We start from the raw sequence: 22,444 nt of genomic DNA, 5'->3' as shown, positions 1-22,444 counted from the left end.
TCCCTGTCTCGGTTGACTTCTGGTTGCTCTGTCCAGTGTCTCAGTCTTGGGTTGATACCTGATATTATTGATTTTCTAACCAAAGTACTCCCTTTAGTATTTCTTGTAGTTTTGGTTTGGTTTTTACAAATTCCCTAAACTTGTGTTTATCTGGAAATGTCTTAATTTCACCTTCATTTTTAAGAGACACTTTTGCTGGATATGATTCTTGGGAGGCCATTTTTTTCCTTCAGTTTTTTAAAATATGCTATCCCACTGTCTTTTTGCCAGCATGGTTTCTGCTGAGGAGTCCAAGCTTATTCTTCTCAGCTCTCCTTTGTAGGTGACTTTTCGTTTATCCCTCGCTGCTCTTATCATTCTCTCTTTATCTTTGGTTTTGGCAAGTTTGATTATAATATGTCTTGGTGACTTTCTTTTCAGATCTACCTCATGTGGAGTTCGATGAGAATCTTGGAGAGATATCTTCTCATCTTTTACAATATCGGGGAAGTTTTCTGGCAACAAATCTTCAACAATTCTCTCTGTGTTCTCTGTTATCCCCCCTGTTATGGCACTGTAATCACTCTTAGGTTATTCCACTTGATAGGGTCCCACATAATTCTTAGGGTTTCTTCATTTTTAAAAATTCTTTTATCTGATTTTTTCTCAAATAAGTTGGCATCAAGTGCTTTATCTTCCATCTCACTAATTTTGACTTTCATTGTCTCAGTTCTGCTTCTGTGACTTCCTGTTAAGTTGTCTAATTCTGAAATTTTATTGTTAATCTTTGGATTTCTGTTTGCTGTCTTTCTATGGATTCTTGCAGCCTGTTAAATTTGTCATTATGCTCTTGTATAACCTTTTTAAGTTTCTCTAGTGCCTTGGCTCTGTGTTCCTTGGCTTGTTTTGCTTTTGCCTGATATTCTTCCTAATCTCTTGAAGAGTTCTGTGTATTAGCCTTTTGAATTCTCCCTCTGGTAATTCCAAAGAAGTTGCCTTCCTCCATAAGGTTTCATGATTCTTTGTTATGGTGGCTTGTGGAAGGCATCGTGGTCTGCCTCTTTATGTGATTTGATATTGAGTGTTGCCTCTGAGCCATCAATAAGTTATATTTATTTTATGTTTATTTACGGTGTTCTAGCTTCTTGCTTTGTTTTGTTTTTATATGCCCAAATAGGTTGATCGTATGAACTAGTTTGATTATTGGTGTCTTTGAAGCTCTCACATCCTGTCTCCAGGTAGCTAGAGCTGTTACTAGGTATACGAACCCATTTGTCCATTTACTTTTCTTGTGTGGATTCAGTTCAGGAGTCCAGATCATCAGTCATCAAGTGCGTGGTGCAAGCTCTCACCTACAGTCCTAGATGGGCAGGGATCATTGGAGTAGGCACAGGTATCTGGCTGCAGTAAGGGGTCTTGTGCTGATCAAAGCAGGAGGCTGACTGCTACTCCTGAGTGTCTGGTGGAGTCATATTCCTCTTCCCTAGAGGGTGTAGGTAGGTCGGTTTTGCAGCTGTACTATGGGCACCCAATGCTGTTGGCTGTAAGGACTGGGAGTCACCACTTATTCTTGGACCACTGCCGTGGCTGGCTTGGTGGAGTGGGTAGGACCACTAGTCCTCAGGCCTCTGATGTGGGTAGGTGAGGGCCCTGTTTAATGGGCAGGGTGGTGTCAAATGTTATAAATCTGCCACTTCCCCTTATAGCGGATACAGATGAAAATAGGTGTCAGGTATATACCCTGTTACACTGTGTTAATGAGGCCCTAAGCTGTTGATATGGGCCCACACAGGTCTATGCAGTGGTGAAAGGCATTCAAAGTTCATGGGCCCCTTATGCCTGTGCCAAGGCAAATGGGCTGTGCCTACCGTGAGTTCCCAGCTTGGGGGAGCTGGTGGATTACTTTTTCCTGTTTGTTCCCTCTCCAAGACTAGAGGATGGCTCAGGGTGCATGATGGGTCCTACTTCTGGCCCAGTGACTGCAGCAATCACTGAAGCAGGACTAGGACCTGGAGTAAAGTGGGGGAAGGGACAGGTAAATGAAAGAGAGATACTTCCCAAAAGATTTTTTTTTTTTTAAATCTACTTAGTAGGTTAGACGCTTGTACTTATCTTTCACCAATTGAGAGCCATTTCTCACTGGTTCAGGAGGGTGGAGCAGACTCTCTGCTGCTCTGTCTCTCCCAATGTGGAAAATGCGTCCTCAGTGCCACTGCTTGCCTCACCATGCATGCCAGCTGATCCAGACTGCAGGGTGCTGGTGCAGGCCAGGTCAGGTCTGGGCACTCCTCACTGCTTCTGATCCATCTCTCCCTCCCCCTGTTGCTCAGTCTGATTCCTCAACTTTGTCTTTGATGTTCAGGGCTCCTAGATTGTCATATATAATAGATTCACTTTGTTGTATGAGGGACCACAGAAAGCATCTGACTACTCTGCCATCTTGGCCCTGCCGCCCTCAGCACTATTAATTTATTGTTTTTTTCTTTTTGTTAATTGTATTTTTTTCTGTTTCTCCCCCTTCCTTCCTTTCCTTTCTCCAACCCACCTAGCTCTGAAAGGCCCCTCTCCCTTCTTGGCAGGCTGTGTTGTACTGCTTGGCTAGAGAGCCTCTGGCACACAGCCTACCTGGATCTGTGCCGTCCCCACAGGCCGGCTCCCTCAGAGCTGTAATTTCTATACTTTGTATTTTTCACTTCTCCTTTTTCTTTCTCCCTCCCGCCTAGGCCCTGTGCTGCCTCTTCCCCTTCCTGACAGGCTGTGCTGTGCCATCCATCTGGAGAGAGAGACATCAGCTTGCTGCCACCCCAATTCTGCCCCACTCCCAACAGCTGGCTCTCCCACCACTATACATAATTTTTCTTTTTTTAAATTATTTTTTATGTATTTATTTTTGTCTGTTTCTTTGTTGGTGTCTTCTCTCTCTTTCCTTTCCTTTCTCCCACCCACCTAGCCCTGTGCGCTGCCCACACCCTTTCTAGGCAGGCTGAGCCACACTGCTAAGGTAGAGGGCCACAAGCACAGGGTCTTGCTGGGTCTGCCCCACCCCCACTGAATCCTACCATGCCACCATTTTATTTAGTTTTTTTCTGTTTTCTCTATTCCTTCATTTTTTTCTTTTTGATTTTGTTTCTCTCTCTTCTTTCTCTCCTTTCACTCACTGACCAACTTTGCACAGCACATCCTTTCCTTTCTCTCATGCCTATCTTCACTGGGTGCTGATCCTTGAGCCCCAGAGCAGCACCAATGTGGTCTCCAGCCCCTGCCACGCACTGCCTCCCGCCCTGCCTGTCAGCCCGTTTGTGCCATAAAATACTATCCCTGCCCCTCCAACCCCACTGGTCCTGCCCTGCTGCACCATAGCTGAATGACTGGCCCTGCCCACCTGGACAAAGTGGTGGGAAGTATTGTGCCCATAGGTGAACAAGCAACAAAGCACACCCAACCCGCCTGCCCAGACATAACCAAATAAAACAAAAAAAAGCAGAACAAAACAAACAATTCTACAATCAATAAACAAGAAAGTAATTCCTGAATGTCCCAAAGACAACAGACACTATCAAAACATAAAACACAAGATAGGATGGCTCCAGAATGTGACACAAAATAAAACACCAGATGATCTGGTAGAAGAAAAGGCACTGAAACTACCTGATAGGGAATTTGAAACTCTAATATTCAGAGTTCTCCAACAGATGAAGGAAAATGCAGAGAAAAATAAGGAAAAAAAAATAGATAAAATCATGGAAAATACAGACAAAATCAGAGAAAACACAGACAAAGCAATGGAAGAATTCAGGAACATAGCACAGGGACAAAATTCCAAAATAAATGAACAACTAGGAATCACACAAGATCAGCAATTAGAAACCCAAAAGATAAACCACAAGATTTCAGAAATGGACATTGCAATAGAAAGTTTTAGGAGCAAATTTGAAACACTGGAAGGCAGCATCAGCTAAATTGAAGACAAATCCTTGGATACCGGTTTGAGGAAAAATCAGAGAAAAGAATGAAGTAAAACGAAGAAACCCTGAGAACAATGTGGGATACAATCAAAAACAAAAATTTGCATGTGATCCAAGTTCCAGAACAGGGGAAGTAAATGGAAAACACAGAGAGGACCATTGAAGATTTGCTGACAGAAAACTTCCCTAATATCATGAAAGAAAAAAAGCCAACCATTCATGAAGCTCAATGAACCCCATATAGGATAGACCCCAAAGGAAAATCACCAGGATATATCATAATCACAATCGTTAAAACTGAAGATAAAGAAAAAATCTTGAGAGCAACTCGAGAAAAATGCAAAGTCTCAAACAAAGGGGAAATAATAATGGCTCCTGGGCTCTCTGTTAGCCTAAAACTAAAACCATTCTCAAAGCCAAATCTTCAGACAAAGATTAGACTGGACTATAAGACAAAATGATGCTGGTGAGGAGTGTGTTTCTTAACTCAAGTAGACACATGAGACTAAGTGGGCAGCTCCTGTCTGGAGGTAAGATGAGAAGGCAGAGGGGGCCAGGAGCTGGTTGAATGGACATGGGAAATACAGGGTGGAGAAGAGGAGTGTGCTGTCACATTATAGGGAGAGCAACTAGGGTCATATAACAATGTGTGTATAAGCTTTTGTATAATAAACTGACTTGAATTGTAAACTTTCACTTAAAGCACAATAAAAAGCAAACAAACAAACAAAAACAAAGGGGAAACAATAAGACTAAACTCTGATTACTCAGCAGAAACCATCAGGGAAGAAGGCAATGGGGTGACATATATAAAATATTGGAAGGAAAAAAAAAACTGCCAACCAAGAATAATCTGTCCTGCAAAACTCTTGCTCAAATATGATGGTGACATTAGGACATTTCCAGACAAGCAGAAATTAAGGGAATATGTAAAAACTAAACTAAATTTACAAGAATTATTAAAGGAAGTCCTTCGGTTAGAGAACCAACAACATCAGACAACAGCCTGAATCTAGGACATAAGACAGCATTAGCGAGGTATCAACCTAGATAATGAACTCTTAAAGATAAAACAAAACTAAAAAATTTACAACAGGGAACCGGAGAGGTCAATCTGTAAATGTCAACAATGTCAGAACAATAAAAGAGGGAATAAATGGTGTAGGTATAGAACTTTCTAATGGAGAGGAAGTCAAGGTGATATCAGTTAATAAAAGACTGCTTTAAACTTAGGAATATAGGGGTAAATTTCAAGGTAACCACAAAGAAAATTAACAAGTCTACTCATCAAAATAAAGAAGAAAAACATAAAGTCTCAATAAACCCAAAATCTACAAAAATGAATGAAACCAAAAAAGCAAAAAAACCCCACAAACAAAGGAATTCAGCACAGAAGAGTAAGAGGAACAAAGAAAATGTACGCACTACTCACACACACACAAAACTACAAAATGACAGCAATAAACACAGCTATCAATAATCACACTGAACATAAATGGCTTAAATGCACCCATAAGGTGACAGAGAGTGACAGAATGGATTAAAAAACAGGATCCATCATTATGCTGTCTACAAGAGACACACTTTAGAAACAAAGACATAAATATACTAAAAATCAAAGGGTGGACAAATATATCAAGCAAACAGCAACCAAAAAAGATCAGGAGTGACACTACTAATCTCAGATAAAATACACTTTAAAACAAAATCCACCATAAAAGACAAAACCAAAACCTGTTGCTGTCGAGTCGATTCTGATTCATAGCGACCCTATAGGAATTGCCCCATAGAGTTTCCAAGGAGTGCCTGGTGGATTAGAATTGCCAACCTTTTGGTTAGCAGAGATAGCTCTTAACCACTATGCCACCAGGGTTTTCATAAAAGACAAAGAAGGACATTATATAATGATTAAAGGGACAATCCACCATGAGGACATAACCATAATAAATATGCATGCAATGAAAGGGCTCTGCAACACATCCAGCAAACTCTAACAGCACTGAAAAGACAAACTGACAGTTCCACAATAATAATAGGAGATTTCAATACACCTTGGTAAAGGACAGACTATCTAAAAAGAAACCCAACAAAGATGCAGAGGATCTAAAGGCTACTATCAACCAACTTGACCTTGTAGACATATATAAAACACTCCACCCAACAGCAACAAAGTACACATTCTTCTCATGGAACGTTCTGCAGAATAGACCACATCTTAGGCCACAAAGCAACCCTCAACAAAATCCAAAACATTGAGATAATACAAAGCATGTTCTCTGACCACAATATCATAAAAGTAGAAATTAATAACAGGAAGAACAAGGGAAAAAAGGCAAATACATGGAAACTGAATAACATCTTGATTAAAAACCACTGGGTAATAGAAAAAAAAATCAAAGATGGAATAAAAAAATTACTAGAATCATATAAGAATGAAAATACATCATACTAAAACCTCTGGGAAACAGCAAAGGCAGTGCTCAGAGGTCAATTTATAGCAATAAATGCATACATCAAAAAAGAAGAAAGGGACAAAATAAACACATTAGCTATGCAACTCAAACAAATAGAGAGAACAGAAAAAGAAGCTCACAGCCACCAGAAGAAAGAAAATGATAAAGACCAGAGCAGAAATAAATGAAACAGAGGATAGAAAAACAATAGAAAGAATCAACAAAACCAAAAGTTGATTCTTTGAAAGGATCAACAAAATTGACCAAACACTGGCCAAATTGAAAAAAGAAAAACGAGAAAGGATGCAAATAACCCAAATAAGAATTGAAAGGAAGGACATTACAACAGACTCAACTGAAATAAGAAGGATCATAACAGAGTACTATGAAAATATACTCCAACAAATTTGAAAACCTAGTATAAGAAATGGACAAATTTCTAGAAACATGCTAGTTACCTAAACTAACACAAACTGAGGTTGAAAATCTGAACAGACCCATAATAAGAGAAGAGATTGAAAAGATAATAATAAAAAAAAACTCCTAACAACAAAAAAGCCCTGGCCCAGATGGCTTCACTGGAGAACTCTACCAAAAATTCAGAGAAGAGCTTGCATGAGTACTACTCAAACTATTCCAGAACATGGGAAGGGATACTTCTAAATTAATTCTATGAAGCCAGCATAACCCTGATACCAAAACCAAGCAAAGACTCCACAAAAAAAGAAAATTATGGACAAATGACGCTCATAAATAGATGTGCAAAAATTCTCAACAAAATTCTAGCCAATAGAATTCAGCATCATGTTAAAAAAAAAAAAAAAACCACGACCAAGTGAGATTCATACCAGGTAAACAAAGATGGTTCAACATTAGAAAATCAATCAATGTAATCCACCACATATATAAAACAAAAGAATCACATGATCATCTCAATAGACACAGAAAACGCATTTGATAAAGTCCAACATCCACTCTTGATAGAAACTTTAATGAAATAGGTATAGACAGGAAATTCCTTGACATAATAAAGGCCAGCTATACAAAACCAACAGCCAGCATCATTCTTAATGGAGAGAGGCTGAAAACATTCCCCCTGAGAGCAGGACGCCCTTTATCACCACTCTTATTTAACATTGTGTTGGAAATCCTAGCTAGAGGAGTAAGGAAAGAAAAAGAAATAAAGGGCATCCAAATTGGTAAGGAAGAAGTAAAACTATCCCTATTTGCAGATGATATAATATACATAAAGAACCCAAAGGACTCCACAAGAAAACTACCTGAACTAATAGAAAGATTCAGCAGAGTAGCAGGATACAAGATAAATACACAAAAATCAGTTGGATTCCTATACACAAATAAAGAAAACTATGAAAAGAAAACCAGGAAAGCAATACCATTTATAGGGGGCCCTAAAAAAAAAAGAAAAGATTTCTAACCAGGGATTTAAAAGACCTATACAAAGAAAACTACAAAACATTACTGCAATGAACAAAATGAGACTTACATAAATAGGAAAACATACTATGGTCATGGATAGGTAGACTTAACATTGTGAAAATGTGAATTCTACCCAAAGCAATCTATGAATACAATGCAATCTTAATCCAAATACCAACAGCACTCTTTAAAGAGACGGAAAAACTAATCATTAACTTTATATGGAAAGGAAAAAGGCTGTGGATAAGTAAAGCACTGTTGAATAAAAAGAATAAAGTAGGAGGACCCGAACTACCTGACCTCAGAACAGCTACGGTAGTGAAAACAGCTGGTACTGATAAAACAGACATACTGATCAATGGAACAGAATTGAGAACCCAGATGTAAATTCAACCACCTATGGACACCTGATCTTCAATAAAGGCCCCAAATCCATCAAATGGGGGAAAAGACGGTCTTTATAACAAACGGTGCTGGCAAAACTCGATGTCCATCTGTAACAAAATGAAATAGGACCCATACCTCACAACATACAGAAAAACTAACTCAGAATGGATCAAAGACCTAAATATAAAATCCAATACTATAAAGATCATAGAAAAACAAACAGAGTCTGTGCTAGAGGCCCTACTACATGGCATAAATAGCATACAAACCATAACTAACAATACACAAACACCAGAAGATAAGCTAAATAACTGGGATCTTCTAAAAATTAAACACTTGTGCTCATAAGAAGGAAACTCTAGTGGCGTAGTTGTTAAGTGCTATGGCTGCTAACCAAAAGGTCAGCAATTTGAACCCACCAGGTGCTCCTTGGAAACTCTATGGGGCAGTTCTACTCTGTCCTATACAGTCTCTATGAGTTGGAATCAACTCGACGGCAGTGGGTTTGGTTTGGTTTTGGTTGCTCATCAAAAGACTTCACCAAAAGTGTAAAAACAGAACCTACAGACTGGGGAAAAAAAATTTGGCTATGACAAATCTACCAAAGTTTTAATCTCTAAAACTTATAGGAAAATCCAACACCTCTACAATAAAAAGACAAATAATCCAATTTAAAAATGGGCAAAGGATATTAACAGACACTTCACCGAGGAAGACATTCAGGTGGCTAACAGACACATGAGAAAGTGCTCATGGTCACTAGCCATTAGAGAAATCCAAATAAAAACTACAACGAGACACCATTGCACCCTGACATTACTGGTACAAATCAAATAAACAGAAAATAACAAATGTGGGAAAGGCTATGGGGAGCTTGAAACTCTTATGCACTGCTGGGAGGAATGTAAAATGTTACAACCATTTTGGAAAATGATATGGCACTTCCTTAAAAAGCTTGACATAAAATACCACACGATTCAGCTATTCCGCTCCTAGGACTATATCCTAGAGAAATAAGAGTTGTCACAGGAATAGACATATGCCTACCCATGTTCACTGCAGCATTATTCACAATAGAAAAAAGATGGAAGCAACCTAAGTAAACAAACTATGGTACATACACACAATGGAATACTCTGCAATAGTAAAGAAAAATGATAAATCTGCAAAACATCTCACAATATGAATGAATCTGGAGGGCATTATGCTGAGTGAAATCACAAAAGGACAAATACTGTGTGAGGCCACTATTACAAAAACTCATGAAAAGGTTTACACACAGAAAGAAACAATCTTTGGTGGTTACTAGGGGGGGAGGTGTGGGGAGGGAAAAACACTACTGTCTAAGTAGATAAGTGGTGACTTTGGTGAAGGCTAAGACAGTACACAGTACTGGGGAAGTCAGCGTAACTTGACCAAGGCAAGGTCACGGAAGCTTCATAGACATATCCAAACTCCCTGAAGGATGGAATTGCTGGGCTGAGAGTTGGGGATCATGGTCTCGGGGAACATCTAGCTCAATTGGCATAACAGTTTATAAAGAAAATGTTCTACATCTTACTTTGGTGAGTAGCACCTGGGGTCTTAAAAGCTTGTGAGCAGTCATCTAAGTTATTCCACTGGTTCCATCCTATCTGGAGCAAGGGAGAATGAAGAAGACCAAAGATACAAGGGAAAGATTAGTCCAAAGGAGTAATGGACCACAACTACCGTAGCCTCCACCAGACTGAGTCCAGCACAACTAGATGGTGCCTGCCTACCACCATCTACTACTCTGACAGGGATCACAATAGAGCGAGGCAAGAAAAAGAAATAAAGGGCATCCAAATTAGTAAGGAAGAGCTGGAGGAAAATGTAGAACAAAATTCTAATTGACAAAAAAAAAAAAAAAAAGGACTGGACTTACTGGTCTGACAGACTGGAGAAACCCCGAGAGTATGGCCCCCGGACACCCTCTTAAATCAGTACTGAAGTCACTCTTGAGGTTCACCCTTCAGCCAAAGTTTAGACAGACCCATAAAACAAAATGAGGCTAAATGGGTATGCCAGCTCAAGGGCAGGGTAGAAAAGGCAGGAGGGGACAATAAAGCTGGTAATAGGGAACTCAAGGCCAAGAAGGGGAGAGTGTTGACATGTTGTGGGATTGACATCAATGTCACAAAACAATATGTGTATTAATTGTTTAATGAGAAACTAATTTGCTCTGTAAACTTCATCTAAAGTACAATAAAAGCAAAACAAAACAAAACACAAAAGCCATAAAATGCAAGCCAAAGCACGTCACTCTTCTTTTCAAAATCTTCCAGAGGTTTCCACCTCACTCAGAAAAAGTCAAGCTTCCTTATGGTGGCATACAAGAGTCTACACCATCTGGCCCTCTGATACTCATATGACCTCTCTTCTTATCCTCTCTTCTCCTGCCCATCTCATACCAGGCACGCTCCCATCTCAGGACTTTCGTACTTGTTTTTCCCACTACCTGGATCCCTCTTCCCCCAGATATCTGCCTGGGTCCTTCAGTTCTTGCCATCTTCTCCATGAAGACTTTCTTGACTAGCCTACTTAAAATTGCAACCCCCTCTGACACTATCCCATTATCCTGTTTTACTTTTCTCTGTGCACTCACTCCCATTTGCTACACTTTGTATTTTACTTATTCACTTATTTCTCGTTTGCCTCACCTCTAGAATGTGAGCTCCCTGAGGGCAGAGGTGTTTATCTGTTTTGTTCCTAGAACAGTACCTGACACATAATAGGATTTGATGAATATTTGTTGAATGAATGAATGAATTGCAGGCATTGTTGAAGGATCGGGGAGATAGGAACCCTTCTTTTCTGGACACAAACCTGTCAGTACTTGGAAATTGATTAAGAATAGGTCTTTGGGTCCAATGATTTCTGTGTGATATTCCAGAGACAGCAGATAAGAGGCATGTCTGAAAATAGTCTTTGTGCCATTGATGGGGGTTGTGGAGAGAACCTAGTTGCCCATCACTGGGGAATTAGGTCATTCGACATGGAGTGCTTCTCAAACTTTAGTGTGTATTGAGTCCCCTGGGGATCTTGTTAAAATGCAGATTCTGAGAGTTTTTGCTTAGGGAACATTGAGTTTGTGTTAATAACAAAATGAAATCCATTGCTGTGGAGTTGATTTCTACTCATAGTTACCCTGTTGCAACCCTATAGGACACAGTAGAACTGCTCCATAGGGTTTCAAGACTGTAAATCTTTACAGAATCAGACTGCCACGTATTTCTCCCACAGAGTGACGGGTAATTTCAAACCACTGACCTTTTGGATAGCAGCCAAGTGCTTAACCACTGTACCACCAGGGATCCTTTATGTTTATGGTGATGGAATAATTTGGGAAAGAACAGTGATAATGGTTGTGCAACATGGAAAATGTAATCCATGTCACTTCATTAGACATGCAGAAATTTTTCAGCTGGTGAATGTTTTGTTGTGGGTATTTTCACTGCTTTAAAATTTTTTTTTTTTTAATACTGATTCTGATTCACTTAGTCTGGGGTCGGGTCTGAGACTGTACTTCTAAGATTCTGATGATGCCAATGTTATTGTTTCCATGAACTATAATATGAGAAGCAAGGGTATAGTCTAGGGTTGTTGTTGTTGTTGTTAGGTGCCATCGAGTCAGCTCTGACTCACAGTAAGCCTGTGTATAACAGAATGAAACACTGCCCGGACCTGCACCATCCTCATAATCTCTGTTATGCTTGAGCCCATTGTTGCAGCCACTGTGCCAGTCCATCTCGTTGAGGGTCTTCCTCTTGTTTGCTGACCCTCTACTTTACCAAGCATGATGTCCTTCTCCAGGGACTGATCCCTCCTGATATATGTCCAAAGTGTGTGAGACAGAGTCTAGCCATCCTTGCTTCTAAGGAGCATTCTGGCTGTACATCTTCCGAGACAGATTTGCTCATTCTTTTGGCAGTCTATGGTATATCAGTCTAGGGTAGCGCTGTCCAATAAAGCTTTCTGTGATGATGGAACTATTCTATATCTACACTAGCCACCTGTGGTTATTGAACACCTGGAATGCAGTGAGTGCAACTAAGGAATGGAATTTAGAATTTTGCTTATGAGGCTAATGGTCACCATATTAGCCAGTACAGGTCCAGTGAATACTGCAGCAGTTAGGAGCGATAGGCTAGATGAGCAAACAGTAACATGAATTGATTATGAAAACTGTGTTCAGTGGAATAAATCAGTTGCTGTAGAGTTGATTCCAACTCATGGTGACCCCATGTGTGTTAGAGTAGAACTGTGCTCCGTAGGGTTTTCAATGGCTGATTTTTTGGAAGTAGATCTCCAGGCCTTTCTTCGAAGGGTGGACTCGAACCTCCAACCTTTTGGTTAACCGTCTGCACCACCCAGGGACTCCTCAGATCGCCTACTTGTTATCACAACCTGACTCCTCACCTATCCTCGCCTTCCTTCATGCCATTTCCACTGAATCAGAGACACCATTGGTTATATTCGCAATATAATTTTGCATAATACTAAGAAAAAAAGTCGCCAATTAAATTATGACACAATCTAAGACACTATCAGTTAGTTGTCAGATGCCTCCTGATTTCAGAGGTGTTAAAAATATGAAAAGAAAGTGTGGCTTAGCATCAACAAAATACAGTATTCAATGACCACAGCTGGAACTATGGGTTGGAAATCATGTTAAAATAATCTTTAAACTACTTTTGCTTAGCTTTATAGAAGGATGAATGAACAAATCTGTCTTGGAAGAAGTACAGCCAGAAAGCTTCTTAGAAGCAAGGATGGCGTGACTTCAACTCACATCGTTTGGACATGTCATCAGGAGGGATCAGTCGCTGGAGAAGGATATCATGCTTGGTAGAGGGTCAGCGAAAAAGAGGAAGAACCTCAACAAGATGGTTTGACACTGGCTGCAACAATAGGCTTAAGCATAGCAATGATTGTGAGGATGGCGCTGGACCAGGCAGTGTTTCGTTCTATGGTACATGGGGTCGCTGTGAGTTGGAATTGATTCCACGGCACCTAACAACAACAACATAGAAGGATGAGGACTCCTTGGGTGGTGCAAATAGTTAACATGCTTGGCTGCTAACTGAAAGGTTGGAGGTTCAAGTCCACCCTGAGACACTTCTAAAGAAAGGCCTCGAGATCTACTTTTGAAAACCCAGATGTTACAAACCCTGTGGAGTGCAGTTCTACTATGACATACATGGGGTGACCATGAATTGGAGTTTACTGGAGGACTACTGATTTGGGTTTTGGCTTTATAGAAGGGTGGAGGGTGAGAATTATAGCATGGGCTGTATCTTCATCTCATTGGGAGTCCAAAGCTACCCAAGTACATCCTTTAGCCTCCTTCTCCATGGGTTTTATATGGCTGCCATATATGAGAGCCAAGGTGTGTGTGTATGTGTGACCTTAGCACAGAAGGGACAGGTCCATTTCCTGGCAATCTTTCATATAATCTCATCTTTAATAGTGTCTGTGTTTAACAAGAGGCCCCGGGCGCTGCAAATGGTTAATGTGCTTGGCTGCTAACTGAAAGGCTGGAGGTTCAAGTCCACCCAGAGGCATTTTGGAAGAAGGGCCTGGTGATCTGCTTTTAAAGGATCACAGCCTTGAAAGCTCTATGGAGCAATTCTGCTCTGACACGCATGGCGTCGCCATGAGTCAGTCGCCGGCTCTCAGAATTCCCGGAGATTTGCCAACAGGCTCTTGAGAACTGGTACAAACCAGCTCTGGTACACACTGGGCCTGGCCCCAGCCCAGGCACATCGACTTTTTACTCATAGGAACTGTATACTTTTAAAATAAGTTTATTGTTTCTTTTTTAAATATTTTTTTATCGTGTTTTAGGTGAAAGTTTACAGATCAAGTTAATTTCTCATTCAAAAATTTATATACATATTGTTTTGTGACATTAGTTGCAATCCCCACAATGTGACAGCACACTCCCCCTTTCCACCCCAGGTTCCTGTGGCCATTTGACCAGTTCCCGTCCCTTCCTGCCTTCTCATCCTGCCTCTGGACAGGAGCTGCCCATTCGGTCTCATATATCTGATTGAACTACGAAGACACTTCTCATGTGTATTAATTTTTGTTTTATAGTCCTGTCTAATCTTTGTCTGAAGAGTGGATTTTGGGAACGGTATCTGTTCTGGGTTAACAGTGTGGCCGGGGCCATAGTTTTAGGGGTTCCTCCCGTTTCTGTCAGACCATTCAGTCTGGTCTTTTTGTGTGAATTTGAGTTTGGCTCCACACTTTTCTCCCACTCTATCCAGGACTCTCTGTTGTGTTCCCTGTCTGGGTAGTCATGGGTGGTGGCCAGGCACCATCTAGTTCTTCTGGTCTCAGGCTGGTGGAGTCTCTGGTTTATGTGGAAGTTTCTTTCTTGTCTATCTCCCCCTGCTAGAATGTAAGCTCTGTGAGGGCAGGGCTTTTGTCTGCTTTGTCCACAGCTATATCCCCCACACCTAGAACAATGCCTGGTGCATACAAAACCCGTTGCCTGGAATTGACTCTGACTTAAGGTGACCCCATGTGCGTCAGAGTATAACTGTGCTCCATAGGGTTTTCAAAGGCTGATTTTTTAGAAATAGGCCACCAGGCCTTTCTTCTGAGGTGCCTCTGGGTGGATTCAAACCTCCAGCCATTCGGTTAGCAGCAGAGCACATTAACTATTTGGATCACCTGGGGACTTGCCCTGTGGCACAGTGGTTAAGAGCCGGGCTGCTAACCAAAAGGAAGGTGGTTTGAATTCACCAGGCACTCCTTGGAAATCCTATGGAGCTGTTCTACTCTGTCCTATAGAGTCACTATGAGTCGGAATCAACTGGATGGCAATGGGTTTGTTTTTCTTCGGAGGGCTCCTAGGTACCCAACAGATAGAACAGTGCCTGGTGTGGAGTAGATACCCTATGAATAGCCACTGATGAACGAGAATAAGAAAGAGAATGAGAATCATAACATAATGGCTTCATACAAATTTGAAATAGCACAATGCGACATGTTTTCCAAGGGATACAGGATATTTGAGGGCATTCCAGTTGGTGCCTGTGGGGAGGGAGGGGGATGGAGCCAGGGAGGAAGGGTGGAAATAAAGAAGATGAGAGCAGGGCTTTGCCAGGAGTTGAACACAAAAGTGTGCTTAACTCTCCTCACCTGAGGTCTGATGACTCAAATGTGTGCTTAACTCAACTCTGTTCACCTGAAATCAGGTTGGGGGGTGGGGAACCCTCTCTATTTGCATAATGTTTTCCAGGAAACTAGGCAGGTTCTTTTGTGTGTGTGTGTGTGTGTATGTGTGCGCTTTAGGCGAAAGTTTACAGCTCAAGTTAATTTCTCATTTAAACATTTAGATGCATATTGTGACATTTAAACATTTAGACACATATTGTGACAGCACACTCCCCCTTTCCACTCTGGGTTCCTTGTGTTTATTCAACCAGTTCTTGTCCCTTCCTGCCTTCTCATCCTGCCTCCGGACAGGAGCTGCCCATTTGGTCTCGTAGATCTGATTGAACTAAGAAGCACACTCCTCACATGTATTATCTTTTGTTTTATAGTCCTGTCTAACCTTTGTCTGAAGAGAGGGTTACGGGAATGGTTTCAGTTTTGGGTTAACAGTGGCTCTGAGTTCTGTTCTACATTTTTCTCCTGCTCTGTCTGGCACTCTGTTGTGTTGAAACAAGGCAGGTTCTTGCCCTTCTTACTCTGGATCTCAGAAGCCCCTGCTCAAAGGACCCAGAGAGGAGGCTGGGAGCGGGGGCAGCCCTGCTGGAAGTCACAGCAAGGCTGGGGCATTTCCATCTTAGCCACCAGATTCAACGATGGTGGAGGAAGCAGAACTCCAGGGTATAGGACACACAGGGTCAGCCACTTGTTGGAATGTATGCAGCTCCTGACTGGGCATGATGGGGCTGTTGTGCATGTGTTTGGTGTTTGATGAAAGAATGAAATGAATGAAGGAATGAAATTTGGGATTATTCAATTTATTATTATTACGATCTGCTTTGTAAAGGCATTGAGAGTTTTGAAAAGTGTCTGCTTTGGAATATGATGCCATTCAAGAGCCTTTACATCCCTGCCCTCTGTGCCTAAGGGGTCTTGAATAATGGCGTCATATGGGGTTAGGGGGAATGGGTGGAGAGAGAAAACCTGAAGAAACTTCTTTGAGAAATGAGAGTTCTGACCCAGACGTAAGGACCAGGAGGGTAGCGTCTGGACTTCTGGGTCTGAGGAAGGAGGGGACTGGGGCCAGGACTCCTGGGTCTGGGGGAGGAGGGTGCTGGGGGCCTGGATTCCTGGGTCTGAAGGAGGAGGGACTGGGGCCTGGACTCCTGGGTTTGAGGGAGAAAGGGGACTGGGGCCTGGACCCCAGGCCTGAGAGAGGAGGGGGCTAGAGCCCTGGACTCCTGGGTCTGAGCGAGCAGGGGGCTGGAGGCAGGACTCCTGAGTCTGAGGGAGGAGGGGTTCAGGGAAAACACAAGAGGAAGCTGGTGGCCACAGGCAAGGCCACACCAATGATCACTAGTCCCGCATCGTTTCCTGGATCCAGTTTTGGTATTGGCACAGGTTGGTGTAGACCCCTGGGTAACCACGCCGAGCACAGCTCTCCATCCCCCAGGATACGAGGCCCTGGAGCTGTCCTCCACACACCAGGGGTCCCCCAGAGTCACCCTGAGAAGGAGGGACAGACATAAAGACATCATTGACAGATGGCTAGAGCCATGGGTGTGAGAAGCCGATGATAGGAGGCAGAGATGGGGGAGAGGGCTGAGATGCTGGGCAGGGCCTCCAGGAGGCCATCCCGCCCAGCTCAGTAATCTCAGCCTGGGGGTGGGAGGGTCAGTCTGTCCCTCTCCACTGGTTCCTGCTCCCTCTCTGTGTCTCTCCATCTCTGTGCCTGTCTCTGTCTTTGGGTCTCCCTGGTCCCCTCTTCTTATAGCTCTATCTCTGAGAAACTGTCCCTCTTTATATCTCCCTGTCTCTGCCTCTCTCAGGGCTGGATTAAGATTTTTAGAAGACCCAAGCCCAGTTTTCCATATACCTACCTACCCTACCCATTGCCATTGGGTCGATTCTGACCCATAGCCACCCTATAGGATAGAGGAGAACTGCCCCATAGGGTTTCCAAGACTGTAAATCTTCATGGAAGCAGACTGCCACATTTTTCTCCCCAAGAATGGCTGGTGGGTTTGAGCTGCTGACCTTTAAGTTAACAGCTGAGAGCTTTAACCACTGTACTACCAGGGCTCCTTGTAGTTTTCCATATACCCACATGCAATAATGACAATGATGACAGCAGTCATTAGAGCTATGTGCAGGCTCTGCCTTATACTCCTTTGATGGATCTTCTCATCTAATTCCACCAGCTACCCTAAGAGACGCTATCCCCACTTGACAGATGAGAAAACTGAGGCCTAAAGGCATTAGGCCCATTACCCAATCTTGTACAGCTAGGAAGCAGCTTAGACTGGCTATTACAATTGCTCTCAGCAGTCCTAGGGGTTTCCCTCCCTCTCTGGACCTCTGCTGACTTTCATGTTCCTGAGACACTTTGGTGTCTACATCCCACCTCCAAACAACACCCCCTTCTCCAGCTTCCACCCTGAGCCTCACCTGACATGCGTCCTTGCCTCCCTGGGGGGCCCCTGCACAAACCATGCCAGGAGTGATTGCCCCGGAATAGGCTTGCCGGCACTCCTGATCAGAGAAGATGCTGATGTTCACACACTGCAGAGAGCCGGGGTACCTGGCTGGGGAGGTGCTGAGGGGTTATCACTAGGTCTGTCTTCTGATAGGACCCAGGAGTCTGGGCCCCTAGTCCCCTCCTCCCTCAGACCCAGGAGCCCAGGCCCCCAGCCCCTCCTTCTCCAGGCCCAGAAGCCCAGGCTCCCAGTGCCTCCTCCTTCAGACCCAGGAGTCCAGACCCTCAGCCCTTCCTCCTCCAGGCTCAGGAGTCTGGGTCCCCAGCCCCCTCTTCCCTCAAACCCAGGAGCCCAGGCCCCAGCCCTCTCCTTCCCAGGATGCAGGAATCTGGGTCCTCACCAATGGGGCTGGATGTGGTGCCCCAGCCTGACACAAGGCAGGTGGTCCCAGGGCTGGCACAGGACTGGGCCACTGTGATGGGCGCCACTGCCCTCCCCAGGCGGGCAGGTCGCTGCAGCCGTAGCATCATCAGGTCATTGTTGTGGGTCTCGGAGTTGTATTGAGGGTGTGGCACTTGGCGAACCACACGCAACACCTGTTGTGTGGCTTCCCATCTGTTCAGGTTGTTCTTGCCCAGGGCTACCCGAAGGATCCTGGCCCAGGACCCCAAGAGTAGTCCTGCTCGTGGGATGACCCGGAGAACCCTCCCCACCCCCCAGCACCATCCCCATCCCCATCCCTGTGGATGAGTTTTCTCCAAGTCTAACCTGCTTTCCTCTGACTGTAAGGAACCCTGGTGGTGCGATGGTTAAGTGCTCAGCTGCTAACCGAAAAGTTGTCAGTTCAAACCCGCCCAGCAGCTCCCCAGGAGAAAGGCCTGACAATCTCCTTCCATAAAGATCACAGCCAAGGAAACCTTATGGGGCAGTTCTACTCTGACCCATATGGGGTTGCTCTGAGTTGGAATCAGCTCGATGGCACCCAACAACAACAACATCTCTTTGACTGCAGGCTGAGCATTTCTTGGTCTCCTGTGCCCTTTCCCATAGTCTGGACACTCTCTCGTGGCTCAACCCTACCTTCCTTTCCTGCCCCCCCTCTTGAGTTGTGCTCTGGCTCCTGGCTTGGGTCTAAAACAATGGCTGTGAGTTCTTGGTTCAGCTCCAGAGTCTGTGTTGGGTTATATGCTTTGACTTATAGGTGAGACTCCGGACTACGACTCTAGACTCTAATCAGAATTGATATTCTGGAGTGGGCTCCAGGGCAGCATCATCTCTATTATGGCCTGGGCTCTGGGTTCTAGACATTCTGAGCTTTTGATTGTAGGCTAGGATCAGGGTTCTAGAATGAGTCTGAATTATGGCATAAATTCTAGATACTGGTGTGAGTTTTCAGTTTTAGAGTAGGACGAGTGTTCTATTTTGAGCTCTGTGTTATGGCTTGATTCTGGGTTTGAGACATTGGTTTGAGCTTTAAGTTTTAAGGTAGGCCACAGATTCTATATTGAGCAGTGGATTATTATGACCTGGACCCTAGATTCTAGACACTGATATGAATTCCAGTTTCTACATTGAGCTCTGGGTTCTAGCTTCAGCTCTGGTTTATGACCTGACAATCGTTTGAGCTCTGTGCTCCAGGTGGGCTCAGGGTTCGAAACATCAGTCTGAGCTCTTGATTTTAAGCTGGGCTCTGTTTCAGATTGAATTACAGGTTCGAGTCTCAATTCTTCACTCTAGACTCTGATCTGAGCTCTTGACTTCAGGTTGGGCTCTAGGTTCTAGGCAGATCTCCAGGTTATGGCTTGGATTCAAGTTTTGTTCCAGATGCTGGTTTGTACTCTGGGCTTTGTTTTCTAGACATTGGGATGAAACCTGGGCTCTGGCTTCTACACTGAACTTCAGGTTAAGGCATTAGATCTGGGTTTATAGTCACTGGGTAAGTTCTGGGCTTTAGTCTGGTCTTTGACTCCTAGGCTGGGGTCTGGGTTCTAGGTTTAGGCATAGAATCCAGGGTGGGCCATGGGTTTTATATGTGGCTTCAGATCATTGTCTGCATTCTGAGTTTTAGAACTGGGTTCTAGATTGTTCAAAGAAGGACTGTAGATTTGACTCTGAATTTAATCTTGGTTGTGGAATGAGCTGAAGGTTCTATTCTCTAGTCTAAGCTCTGAGTTGTATGTTCCAGTTGGATTCCCCCAACACATTCTAGGAGCTCCCTGTCCCTTCTGAATTTATGGCTGGATTGCAGGTTCTGAACTGGGCTCTGGGTTCTAGGCGGTGTTCTGAGAAGGGTTCTAAGTTTCTGATTGTAGCCTGTGCCCTGAATTCAACTACCAATCTGTAATGGGCCCCAAATCTTAGTCTTTATGTAGTACTTGGGGTCTGGATGGATCTCCAGGTTATGTGTTAGGTTCTAGGTTCTGTGAGAGACTCTAGGCTGGCCTATGGGTTCTAAGCTGTCTATCTGCTTTCAGAATCTAAACCAAGTTCAAGATTTGTGGCTGGATTCCATGTTCTGAGCTGTGTTCTTGGTACTAGACTCTCATCTAGACCCTGAACAATGACCTAGGTTCTACACTGGGTTCTAAACAGGACTCCAGATTTTCAGCTGAGCTCTAGGGTTCTAGACTCTGGAATGCACTTGGGTCAAGCAGAGGGGAGGGGTCACTCACGGTCGGGCACAGTGAGCAGCAGTGATGGCCCACTGGTCTGACAGCAGGACCCCTCCACAGAGGAAGCGACGCTCGGGGCCTGCCAGTAGGGCCGCCTGCCATGGTTGGGAGTTCCGGGTGCATGCATAGCCACCAATTATCTTGTTCTCATCCTCTTGGCTCTGTACCATGGCTAGAAATATGCAGAAGTGGGGTGGAGTGGGTAAAGCAGATGAACAAATGCTGTACTTCCCAACCCTCTAGGAATTCATTACTCATAAATCCCCTTCATTTTGACTTAGCCCCCAAACCATCCACCTTTATCTGTCCCACCCAATAGGAGATATGCCCAACATTACACCATTATTGCCCTATACAATCAAGGAATCTCCAGACCTCCTTTACCACCACCACCACCATAATTACCACCATACCGCCAAAAACCAAACCCGCTGCTTTTGAGTCGATTCTGACTCATAGCGACCCTATAGGACAGAACAGAACTGCCCCCATAGAGTTTCCAAGGAGTGCCTGGTGGATTTGAACTGTTGACCTTTTGGTGAGCAGCCATAGCACTTCACCACTAAGCCACCAGGGTTTCCAATCACCACCACAACATCTATTATTTTTTTCCCACAGTCCCCCCATCCAGGTCCTTGCTACAACTACTACCCTTGACTCTAGTCTCCCATACTTACTATGACCAGTTTTATCAGTATGCCATGTTTTCCTCCATTAGTCCTTCCCCAACATACCCAAGGAGTTTTTTGTCCCTCCCATAACTTCCCAAATGAATGTAAACCCCCCAAATCCATTATCTCACCACTCACCCATTCCAACCATCATATCACATCCTCTCCCATACTCCCCTCCCCTCCTGGCCCCCTCCACCATCACTTCTGACAACATTCCATCTTTCCATATTAGTTCTTCTGTAGCACAGTCAAGAAGTGCCCTGTGGTCCTCCTTTCCAATATGACCCACTCAGGACCCCATAGTTTTCCACAATTCCTCATTTATTTCTCCTTGACAGTTGTCTTCTGTGGACCGCCCAATGCTGATATCTTTACAACTCAGGACTTTGTCCCCACCACCTTCCTCAGCCATGATCCCCAACCTACTTGTTCTCACCAGTCTACTTATAAACATCCTGGTTCCCCAGGGACACCCCCCACCCCACCCCCTGCTCATTGCTCTCTTACCTATAGCTAAGATTTGAAGTGCAGTCAGCAGGAAGAACATTCTGGAGTGGGGGTGGGGGACAGGTTCTGGAAAATGCAGAGAGAAGGTAATAGAGGAAGAGGTTGCAAGAGAATCAGGCTGAAAGACAGAGACAGACAGAGCTGTCCACAAGACCCTCAGACAGTCAGGGAGAGGTAGAGGACAGAGACCAGGAGGGTGGGGCCCAGGGGGCTCCTCAGTGGTTAAAAGGAAGATGTTGAGCAAGGGTCAGGTCCCACCTGCCTTGATGTGTGGAAGAAATGGAAGTGGTGTCTCTCTTCCCTAGCTACACAGAGTCCTTTTATCCCTGGTCTGGGCAGCTGGCCCTGCCCCATCCCCCCTACCCCACCCTTCTCCTGACTTGGTTTTTTTTTTTTTTTATTGCCAAATCCCATTCTAAGGCTCATTGGTCCCATCCTCTCCCTCCCTTCTCTAACCAGAAAAGCAGCCACAATTGTTAATGAAAACATGCCTGGTGAAGGTGTTATCATCTGAGAGGAATCCAGGGAGGGGCACTGCAGGGCAGAGTAGACAGGGGAGGGCTCCCAGTCAGTAGTGGTGGATTCCTGACACTGTGGAGACTCAGACTCAGAGGAAGGTGCTGGAAGGGACTGAGGGAGGGAGACACAGGGAGAGGTGGGGTGGGGGAGGAAAATGAAAGAGAACTGAAATATGAAGGTGGAGAG

General features: G+C 43.9%; 1 protein-coding gene across 1 annotated transcript; it reads right to left on the bottom strand.

Annotated features, from left to right (window-relative positions):
- Positions 1-16,765: 16,765 nt before the first annotated feature.
- KLK14 (kallikrein related peptidase 14) lies at positions 16,766-21,779 on the bottom strand. Its single transcript, XM_049901110.1, has 5 exons — positions 21,740-21,779; positions 20,559-20,730; positions 18,287-18,540; positions 17,858-17,994; positions 16,766-16,915 (listed from the first exon to the last, which is right to left on the bottom strand). The coding sequence occupies exons 1-5, from the start codon at positions 21,777-21,779 to the stop codon at positions 16,766-16,768; spliced, it is 753 nt and encodes a 250-aa protein (XP_049757067.1).
- Between the last annotated feature and the right edge of the window lie 665 nt (positions 21,780-22,444).

This window comes from Elephas maximus, chromosome 11 (genome assembly GCF_024166365.1).
Source record: "Elephas maximus indicus isolate mEleMax1 chromosome 11, mEleMax1 primary haplotype, whole genome shotgun sequence".
In the NCBI taxonomy this organism is placed as follows: domain Eukaryota; kingdom Metazoa; phylum Chordata; class Mammalia; order Proboscidea; family Elephantidae; genus Elephas; species Elephas maximus.
The sequence above is the reverse complement of the archived record's forward strand: the minus strand, read 5'-3'. Positions and strand labels throughout refer to the sequence as shown.

Excerpts from the sequence above, each read along its gene's own strand:
- KLK14 (XM_049901110.1), bottom strand. The coding sequence starts at position 21,779 with ATGTTCTTCCTGCTGACTGCACTTCAAATCTTAGCTATAG. Across the intron at positions 18,541-20,558 it reads GCTGCTCACTGTGCCCGACC|GATCCTTCGGGTAGCCCTGG; the intron begins GTGAGTGACCCC and ends GTCCTGGGCCAG. Across the intron at positions 17,995-18,286 it reads CACCACATCCAGCCCCATTG|CCAGGTACCCCGGCTCTCTG; the intron begins GTGAGGACCCAG and ends GCACCTCCCCAG.